Consider the following 10,578-nt stretch of genomic DNA (forward strand, 5'->3'; position numbering starts at 1 on the left):
CACGGGGCGGCCAGCTGGTGCTTAGACACTCACCTGCTTTACACAGGGGGCCCCTTGGGTATTTCCAGCATCTCAGCTGGCACCACACGTGCTTATCACAGTATTAGTGACCATGTTTCCTGTGCTCGCTTCCTTCCCTGTGAGTATTTTGTATCTACCAATGTTATTCGTGCCTTCTTTCCCATGGTATGTATGCTTCACATATTTCTGTTTCTTTGCATGGCTCAAATTTCTTTGAAAGCTGGACACTTTAGATAATATATTGTAGCAATTCTGGATTGCAACATTTTTTCCTGAGGGTTTTCTTTTAGTTGTTGCTCTTGTTTTTGTTTGCTTGTTTTAGTAACTTCCCTAAGATTTACCTGCGGAAGCGGACTCTTCTGTACGTGTGATCATTGATGTCTTTGCTCTGTTGGTTTTCATTCTTCTCTTCATATTTTATCCCGGCTTCCTTGGGGTCACCCAGCTATGTCTGCATAGCGTGCTGGTGGGCTAGTGATTGGACAGAGATTGTGCTCAGGTACCTAAACTAAAGGAGGTACGTCTTCCATCCTTTGCTGATGGACGTGTGTGGATGTTGGAACACATTCAGAAATCAGTTAATGTTCACATTCGCATCAGCTTCTACTTCCCATCAGGTCTTCTCCTCTCTCCCTGTTCACGGGAGTGGTTCCGTCAGCCGGGGTCGCCTGGAGAACTTCCCTAGCCCTCCTACAACTGTCCGCTCTCCAAAATCTCACCATTCCGTTTCTGGCTGGTCTGCTGCTTGCCTCAGCTAGGACTGCAACATCCGGCTTGCGGAGCTGTGTTTTTTCCCTTTTCATTTAATACTGTTTTGCTATTTTTACTGCCAGCACCACTGGGCAGGAGCTGTTGCTATCCGTTGGAAATCGGGTCAGCCCAGGGGCGGCACAGCCCCTGGTTGTCACGGCCAGCTCCATCTGGAAAAACTCACCTGTTGGTGGAGCTGGTGGAGGCGGGAGGGGATGCGGGGTATTTCTGGGCCAGAAGGCTGCAGGCTCTCTCTGTGTCTAGCTTGAAGTGCTAGCAGCTTTTCATGAATTAAACACATTTCAGATTTTCTTATTTGCCTTTGGTGGATTTTCACAGCCTGGAAATTTTTTTGGCAGTTTTTTCAGTTTTATACTTGTTTTTGAGGCAGAAGCTTTGCTGACCTCTACATTCTGCCGCACTTGGAATTCTACTTCTATTATGTATATATAAAACTATTCTTAAAAGATTATACGAATATGCCTTCTTATAATTCCTATTGTAAGTGGATCAACATATCATAGCTTGGCTTTTTAAAAGCAACAGCATCTTTCCAAAATAATATAACTTAAAATCCAATTTAAACTTTTGATTTTTAAAGGCAGTTGTTTGTGTTAATATTTTCTGTCTAATTACATAGATATAAGTTCTCAATATAGTAAAAGGCTAAAAAATTAAGTTATTTTTCCCAGGTGACCAACTATGCATTAAAGAAATGTCCAGTCTATTCTAAATGCTTTTCTGAAGCATGAAAGTCTCTATTAGTTAAAAAGGTGTTTCATATGAGCATTACTGTGTGCATTTTATTTTGTTAGCACATAACCTGAAATGCTAGTATTACCATTTTATGTTGTTTCAGGAAAAATGAGTATTAAAATATTGTAGATTACTGAAGTGTTTTTGAAGTGCCTGAGCTTTTAGTTAAACCTAAATTCATTTAAATGATTTCCCATTAATTTCTTCCTGAATACCAATATATTGATAGTTCTAGTCACCATAAATGTAAACCTAGATTTTTTGTTTTAACTAAGACCCCTCTTGTCTTTGGTTAGAATCAGTTGTCAAATGTTTCCAAAGGAAACGTTTCCTTCCAAGGACGCCCAGCAGAGAGTGAGCCTGAGGAGCAGGGCAGGCCTCGGGACTGAGCTGGCTCCCCACCGGGGCCACGTCCAGCCGGTGCTGTCCCTGGACGTCTAGGGTTCATTTTGTTAGAGAAGGTAACGTGCCTTCTCATCAATAAGATTTGCTTACAGCTCTTTATTGCCTTAATCCAAAAAGAATTTGGATTGAACTTGCTTTTTAAATCTCTACCCTCCAACAGTAAGTATTTAGTCCAGAGTAACCCTAAAATTCTCTTGCATTTTCTGTGCACGTGTCCTTTGACAGCCTCCTGCCACGGTGCCCTGTCCCCAGGCCTCCGTGTGCTTGTTTCTGCCTTGTCACTCTGATCTCTGTTTAAAGATGACTTCTTCAGTAAGGCCTTGCCTTCCCCCGGATCTAAGCATCACCGAAGTCCCTCCAGAATCATGCTACCCTATTTTCTTTCTCTCATAGCACTTATTACTATCTGGGTTATCTTGGTTTTTATTTGTTCTTTGCATTTATTGTCTGTCTCCTGCAATGGAACGTAAGTTCGTGGGACCGGGACTTTGTTTATCTTTGGGATACAGTAATCTCTGTAACTGTATGCAGGACTGTTCCTGGCAGGCATCTAGGAAATGACTAGTAGATACGTGTTGAATTAATAAATACTCGTTAAGGCAGGTGAGGGAAGCCAGAATCAAGCTGGACGGGAGGGCTTGCTGTCGGCCTGCCACCTCTGGGCTGTGACCCCGGAGTCTCGTTAGGGGTGGGAATAGGATAAAGGCAGAGCTGGGGAGGGGGAGCTTGGGCTCTGCTCTGAGAATCAGGCCACTGTGCAGAGACACCTGGAGGTGACTTTTGAGGAGACATAACAGCAACCCATGCCCCGTGGATCACTTCACCCTCCCCACACATGTATATTCCCAAATCCCCACGCCCTGTGTCTCCAATACTAGAGGAGCTGTCCCTCCCATTTCTTATGAGTGGGTGTGAGCACATACACGCAGGCATGAAAGTTGTGAGGTTGGTGAGCGGAGGCCGTAGGGACGACCACAAACAAGTCTCCCATGGACATCTCTGAGTTCCGCTTCTCCCTGGACTGGCCGAGAAGAAGGGAAGCCGGACGTTGGGCAACCTCTAGTCCAAATCTAGCCTGCAGGCTTGTTTCGTTCGGCCCACACTATGCTTTTTAAAAAATTGTGCCAACATTTAAATTTAGGAGGTTTTACATAAAGATCTGGATCTCTAGGCTATTTTGACGAGCGGGAAGTCCCGCACACTGAACCTGCACTGTCACGCATCATGCTCGGCTGGAGCAGAGGAGCAAGCCCAGCCTGGGCGGGCGCGCTCTCGGTGCCCCGTGGTGCCTGCGGCGGTGCTGCCCTGGCCTCGTCCGTCCCATCACCTGCCTGGTCTGCGTGGGTATCTGTCATAGTCTCTTTGGGCTGCTGTAACAAAAATACCACAGACTGGGTAGTTTGTAAACAACAGAAATTTGTCGCTCCCAGGTCTGGAGGCTGGACATCTGAGTGAGAGGGGGGTGCCTGCCCTTCTCCTGGGGGCCCTCTGCTGGCTCACTGGCTTCTCAGTGTGTCTTCATGCAGTGGGTCGGGGCACATTTGCTCTCTGGGGCCTCTATAGTGACCATGGACTATGAATTAGTTTCAGGTGTGCAACATAGTGATTTGACATTTATATTCCATACAATGCGATCACCCCGGTAAGTCTAGTAACCAACCATCTGTCACCATACAAAGATATTTTACCATTATACTGTATACTTATTTTATAACCGAAAGTTTTTACCTGATATTCCCCTTCACCTTTTTTCATACGGCTCCCCCCTCCCTACCACGTCCCCTGTGGCAACCATCAACTTGCTTTCTGTATTTATGAATCTGTTTCTGGATTTTTTAATTTGTTCATTTATTTTTTAGATTGCACATATAAACGAAATCATACCCCTACGTGTAGTACAGCATTATTTCCAGTAGCCAAGTTATATGAGCAACCTAGGTGCCCATTGAATGGGTAAAGAGGTGGTGCATATAATGGAATATGACGTGTCCATAAAAAAGAATGGAATATTACCATTTGGGACAACACGAGTGGCTCCAGATGGTATTAAGTGAGATAAGTAAGACAAAGACAAGTACTGAGCGGAGCCTCTTCCATAAATTCCTCAACCTCGTTCCAGAGGGCTCCACAACCCTCACCAATCACCTCCCGAAGGCCCTACCTCCTAAGGCCACCACACTGGGTTTGGGGGTTTCAGCTCAGGAATGTGGGGACACAAACATTCACAGCACCGCAGTATTTGAATTTGCAGTCTCTGGCATAGTGTCTAATCCACAATGCAAATGCTCAACTGGTTTTGTGTTGGTAGAATTTGTGCATAGATCATTCACTACCTGGAAGCCTTCCAAGACCCCACATTGCTTGGCAAATGTTGTCTGCATCCCTGACCTGGCAGCAGTCGGAACTGTGTCTTATATACAGTCGGAACTGTGTCTTATATACAGTCATTCTCTTATAAAGGCAGAGGAGCCCCACTCTGTGGACTTCTCACTTGTAGAAACAGCCCTGTGAGCTCGGGAGAGAGAGAAGTGAGAGAAACAGGAAACAGAAACTCAGGAGAGACAGAGAAGTGTGAATGATCCTGAACTTGAATGATCGAGGCACCCTCCCCCCCATGCCCGCCCTGCCCACTTAACATGTGCCCAATGGCACTGAGTGTGTTGAGCCTGAAACAAGTAACGTGTTTACAAAACTTAGTAAAACAAAGTGTACATGATTTTAGTTCCCTTACCACCAACAGTGGATGAAATACATTGTTGAGATGGTCAGGCTAACTGGGCTTCACAGATGTCCTTGAGGAAAGACTAAATAATTAAAGAGCAAAGGGAAGCACTAGGTGACAAGGAGTTGGAGGGAACTGGTAAAACATATGGACGGCGTGTGCAGTGCACACGGACTCTTGGGCCCTGCTGTAATTGACTGTGCTGTAATTGACTGCGTTCCCTCGTCTGGGTATGACCCAGATGCGTCACAGCCGCTTCTTCTTCTGTTTGAATTTGAACTACATGTCAACACTGAAATCTATCTGTATCTTAATCTAATCACTTGGCTTTTAAAACAAACCTTCATTTGGAAGACATGAACCTGAGCGTGTATTTTAGCATTTCCAGAGTAACCCCGCTGACGATCTGGGACCCTCTCTGCCTCCTGCAGGAACACCCCATCCTGGGGCAGCCCTTCTTCGTCCTTCACCCCTGCAGAACCAGTGAACTCATGAGTCCTGTGGTAAAGAAGTCTCAGAAAATCAATAGGTAAGAAACACCATCAAGATACATTGGCTTTAACTCTTAGTTTAAAATTGTAAATCTTTTTTGTGTGACTCTGGAAGCTAAGCTAAAAAAGAAATATTCTTCGTAATAATAATAATGGCTAACATTTATTGATTTTTTACTGTGTGCTAGACGCAGTTCTATTTTAGATGTATTAATGCATTGGGTTTTTATAACGCCCTTATGAGCTGAATTCTATTATTTTACCCAGTTTATGAAGGAGCAAGCTAAAGCAAAGAAGGGTTAAATGATTCAGCCAAGGTCACAAAACTAGTTAAGTGGTGGAACTGGGATTTGCAAACTGGAAAGCCAGGCATTTAGCCTTGGAGCCGGGCCCTTCATCACTGCATTCTAGCACCTTAGCAAATGCTGTAAATTTTAAGTGTAAAATTGGAATCATGAAGCGGAGTCTGGAGTCCCAGTGCCTCCAACCACCTCAGTGAGGGAGCCTCACAGGTTTTTTGGAGCTTGAGTCCTTGTCAATGAACAGGACTGGTGTTTGGAAATGCCGGGATCTCCATTGCTGGGCACACGTCTTTGAAGAAAACCTTGTTTCTTTTGTTGCTGGTAACTGATTTTTTTTTTAATCATTCGCTCAGACTACACTGGAAACATTAGAAGTGCTTGCATTTTCACTTGTTTCCCAGGAAGGTCAACTACATCACGTCTTGGCTGAGCACTGTCGGGCCGGTTGTTGGGCTGACTCTACCTCTGAGCTACGCCGGAGCTTCCTCTCAGGATGAGTGAAACGTCGGTCTTCGAGGTACAAGGGAAAGGCTGGACCCAGTGTGTCCTCATTACAAAGACCCCAGGGCTCTGCTACACTTGGATACGTAGCCCTTGCCGGCCCCACAATATATTCAGTTTGCCTGTATGTTTAATAGGCTGACCACTGACTTGTTAAAATTTTCCAACCAACCAGCACCTGGTCGTTTAGGAGGCTTGTTCCTTTGCTATGAGTGACACTCGTGCAACAAAGAATTGGGTGGTTTCGTTTTAGAACTGATATTCTTGAAATAAGTCTTTACTGCTCAGTAAATCTTCTTTTATTCTCCTGGCTTTTATTTTGTTCCTGTTTTTCAGAGTCTTCTGTTGAGTCAGAGAGCTTAGAAATGGCAGCAGGAAGAACACTGAGAGTTTATGTGCCCGACCCTTGTTTTAATAGCACTGGTGCCGCGAGTTTCCAGCTCACCAAGATTTTGACGTGGATTTTTTCCCTTGGAAGCAAATGTCTGCAGCAACTGATAAACCGTGTATTTAGGAGGAGTCACGGGAAGTCACAAATCAATATAAATAGCAAAAAAAAATGACTCTAACTCAATAAAGGACATACTGACACCATTAGGCCATTTTCAAGTCATTCTTTTATGTTTCTGAGACTTGGTTTCTTCATCTTTAGTGTAGGAATAACAAGCTACATTAATAGGGTTGCTGTGAGAACCACAGGAGATCATTAATACATGAAAAAATACTGTAAAGTTTATCCTTTCTATAAATATTCATTAAATGGTCACCTCTCTTAATATTTGATTGTTATTCACCCAGTCTGTCGATAAGTTTACTAGCCAGTAAGGTATTAAGATGAACCTGATCTTGGAAGAACCTTTGGTTGCGAGTCGCTTCTTTTGTCTTTCATTGTAACTTGCTAGGGGCTGAAACTAAGAGAAAAATGCAACTGGCCCTTTAGAGCATCTAGTTTAGTGTCTCTTAGTGGGGGACACACAGTAGAATCCCCTGAGGCTCTTTTACAAATGATGACCACCACCTTCTGAAACAGCCCCTCTGAGGTGAGTCTGATGCACAGGCTCTGGATGTGCTTTGAGTACGGCATTTATTTTACTGTTTTGATCTCCCAACAGGCCTTTTCAGGTTCTTTGTATAGCTCTGCCAGGTTGGGCTGACTTCCCAATGTGTGTTGGCCCAGAGGTACACATCACTGTGTTCTAGTACCTTAGCAAATGCTGCAAATTTTAAGGGTAAAATTGGAATCATGAAGGGGAGTCTGGAGTCCCAATGCTTCCAACCACTTCAGTGAGGGGTCCTCACAGTGTTTTGGAGCCTGAGTCCAGGAGGCGTTGATTCACCAGGTGGGCCCCTGGGTCAAGCGCTCGGGCTGAGGGCTTGTCTGCTGGTGGATGGAGAGAGCAGAGACGCTTCTCCCATCTGTCGGCTGAGGGCTGAACACTCACCGAGGGAGTGGAAGTAGAGAAAGGGTTAATTTGAATTGCTAGAAAAGCTAAAAGTAAAATTTAAAACGCTGAGCTACACATATTCTTGCTGGGAGGGGAGCCTGCTTACATGCTTGCTGGGCATTTTGGTATTTACCACTTCCCGGCTCTTCAACTTCTGCAGGGGGTTGCCCCGCCCCCACTCTCCTCCATGTGAACACAGATTCTCAGCAAGTTATTTCTCAAGCCATGTCATTTCTGGGGTAAAATGTATGTGTGTGTACATAATATATACATATATAAACACACACACGCAAAAAACACTGTGTCATCTGGATTATGTACTTGTCTGGGAATATTAGTTATCCTTTGCTAACAGATTCTGAGATAATAGCAGTCTGTCAGTTTGGGGCAGTGTGTAGTTTTTTGTTCACGTTAAAAATTGTTCTTCTCTTATCCATGGAGACCTGAAAATTGGTGAGCGGCAGAAGCAAGTTCCGAAGCGCTCCTGTAAGTTGTGGGGACCTCCCATCCCAGACAGATCCCGCTCCTCAGGCAACTGAGGTTTTTTTTTCAGATTATTTTTCACTAAAAAAAATCTTAATTTTTTATTGATAAAAATTTTCATTTTTAATAATGCAGCTATATAACATGGGAAAGAACTTTGTTTTGTCAAAGTAACAGTCCTTTCTCTGTAATATGAGGGTTCTTTTCCTCTGGTTTTCCTCTCCACCTAACATAATGCAAAGCCCCTTCAGTCTGGAATAAGGTGTTAAAGCTGCTACCAGCTAGTCTCCTGAACTCCCTTTGAACATGGCCATGGAAAGACTGCGTCACCTCTTCGGGACTCAGTTTCCTCATTAGCAAAGTGAGGACGTTTATTAGCAGTGTGACTTGTGAGCCAACTCCAGTCCTTGGGTCTGTGAAATGGGAAGAAATCTAGAGATCTACACCGTGAGTCTGGTTAGCTGCTAGCTGTGTGACTTAGGCCAGTTTTCTTAATCTCTTTTGGTCTTTTACCATTTCTATCAAAAAAAATTTTTTTAAAGAGCCCACACTATCTATCCCACCTACCACAAAAAACTGTACTTGAAAAATAACTAAATAAAACTAATTAAAAAAAAAAAACAGCAGGTAAATCTGAAGGAGCTTCCCAACCAACAGAGCGCAACGTGGCGTAGGGGGATAAGGCGGGGCTGGCGCCCTCTCCTTCCCACCTCACTTCCTGCCCGACTGCTGCCCTTCGCGAACTGCTCGGATCAGGCGAGTCTCTGCCCACATGCTTACCCGCCCCCTGCCCATGCTGGTTCCCACCTGGAAAGGCTGCCTTTCCCATCCGTCTCCCCAGTTCCCAGCCTCCCCTCTGTGGTTCCCTCCCTCACACGGCCATTGCGGACCAGCACAGGCCCCCTGGGTGACCTCTCCCTGTGTTACTGTGCTTATTCGCGTTTAATTGTCTCCCTTTCACTCTGATTTCTTTTCCATCTTAATTACGGGTAGTAAGTAACTTAAAGTGATGACCCACTTTGGGGGGCATGTTCTAAGGTGTCACGTATGGAAGAGTTGCTGTTCACAGCCATGAGTGACTGAGAGAAGCCTGGGTCTGCAGACTCCTGAGGGGGCAGTTGGTGAGCAACCAGTGGAAGGGCCAGAGTTGTTATTGGTCATCAGGTCTTAGCCTACAAGGTGGAAGTTAAAAATACAAGACTAACCACCCCTCCAAAGAAAATGTATTAAAATAAAGGAAAAAAGGAAGTCAAAACTTCCAGGACTGGTGTAGTTTTTACTTCTACTCTGGAGACAGTAGGGAGTGGAGATCTATATGGTCCAAGCCAGCCCTTTTCATAATTCAGGGAGCTGATATTCCAGGGAGTAGGAGTTTACATAGAATTTAAAAAATTGGAGCATAAGAATATGCACATATTCACTTCAGCAGAAACTTACTGACTTCTTCTTATGTGCTGAGCCCTAAGCTGGGTTCCATGGATGGCAAACAGAAAGGTGTAACCCTAGCTCGAAAGAATGCCCCAGTCCACTGGAGAAGGAGATGGGCCAGAGGAAGATTCAGGGACAGCGAGACCTGTACCGTGGCACGGGGGTGGAAGGCAGGTACAATTTGCAGCAGAGGAATGTGTTGGGGCCACACCGAGAACAGAGGAACCTTGAAGGTGCACGTGGGGGAGTGGTGAAGGGTGGGGCTGGCTGGCCGGACTGGGGCCAGGTCTGGGGGAGCCTTCATTGCCACACTGAAAATTTATATTTGGCCTAAAAACCACAAAGAGCTGCTGAGGGAGTATTCAAGTAAAGGAGTTAAAGTGGTCATATTTGCAAATGAGAAAGAGCCTGTATTTTTTAAATGATGACTGTGTATAGCTAAGGACACATACAGTGTCAGTTTTTCCACCAACAGGTACTAGCCCATTGTCTTTAGAAGGCACAACAGTGCAGAAAGCCCTGGGAGCAGGCCAGGAGGCTCCTCGGCTTCGCCTGGAGCTGCCGGGGAAGAAACCTGCGGGTGGCCCTAGGGGCCCAAACCCTGGCTTCCTGATTTATCCGGGCAAGTCACTGTACTGTCTGAGCCCCTGTTTCTTAATGTGTTAAATGGAAGGAAGTGTGTTAGATGCAGTAAAATCAATTTATGAGTTTATGACCAATATTTTTTTATGAAATAGAGTATGCCTAGGAAAAATTACTCCTTATGTTTCTCCTTCACTCCCACACTACTACCAAATTCACAACACTTCTGACACCAGATGTGTGGGTTTTCCAAACCTCAGCCAATTTGGTAACACCAACTTGGTGTCCTACAGTACAATTCTGATAGAGTCAGTTCTGATACTATGTACCTGGAGTTAGCATCAGATCTTGTACATCAACCATTCAATTACACAGGGTCAAGACTCCAGTTTCAAGTCCCAGGTTGTCACCTGTATTTTTAACCAGCCAGGACTCCCTCCTTGGGTTCAATCATTTGCTGGAATGGCTCATAGTACTCAGGGAAACACTTATGTCTACCAGTTTAATATATAATAAAGAATATGATAAATAGGGAGATAAAGAATATATATACATGGCAAGGCCCAGAAGGGTTCCAAGTGCAGGAGCTTCCATGCCTACGGGGTTGGGGTGTGTCACCCTCCCGGAGTGCAGAGGTGTTCGCCCTCCTGGAAGCTCCTGAGCCCTGTGCTTTGGGGATTTTATGGAGGCTT

At 44.9% G+C, this 10,578-nt stretch overlaps 1 protein-coding gene across 3 annotated transcripts in view; it reads left to right on the forward strand.

The window, feature by feature from the left end:
- ATG10 (autophagy related 10) overlaps positions 1-6,542 on the forward strand; it is a 221,037-nt gene extending 214,495 nt beyond the window's left edge. For all 3 annotated transcript variants that reach the window (XM_037142958.2, XM_037142957.2, XM_037142960.2), the window contains 3 exons: positions 5,086-5,183; positions 5,849-5,964; positions 6,285-6,542. In XM_037142958.2, coding sequence (XP_036998853.2) covers positions 5,086-5,183; positions 5,849-5,948 — 198 coding nt within the window. In that variant the 3' untranslated portion in view covers positions 5,949-5,964; positions 6,285-6,542. The remainder of the gene's footprint in view (positions 1-5,085; positions 5,184-5,848; positions 5,965-6,284) is intronic.
- Positions 6,543-10,578: the final 4,036 nt, after the last annotated feature.

The sequence above is a fragment of the Artibeus jamaicensis genome, unplaced genomic scaffold, assembly GCF_021234435.1.
Source record: "Artibeus jamaicensis isolate MK-2021 breed Jamaican fruit bat unplaced genomic scaffold, CSHL_Jam_final contig_373, whole genome shotgun sequence".
NCBI classification, from domain to species: Eukaryota; Metazoa; Chordata; class Mammalia; order Chiroptera; family Phyllostomidae; genus Artibeus; species Artibeus jamaicensis.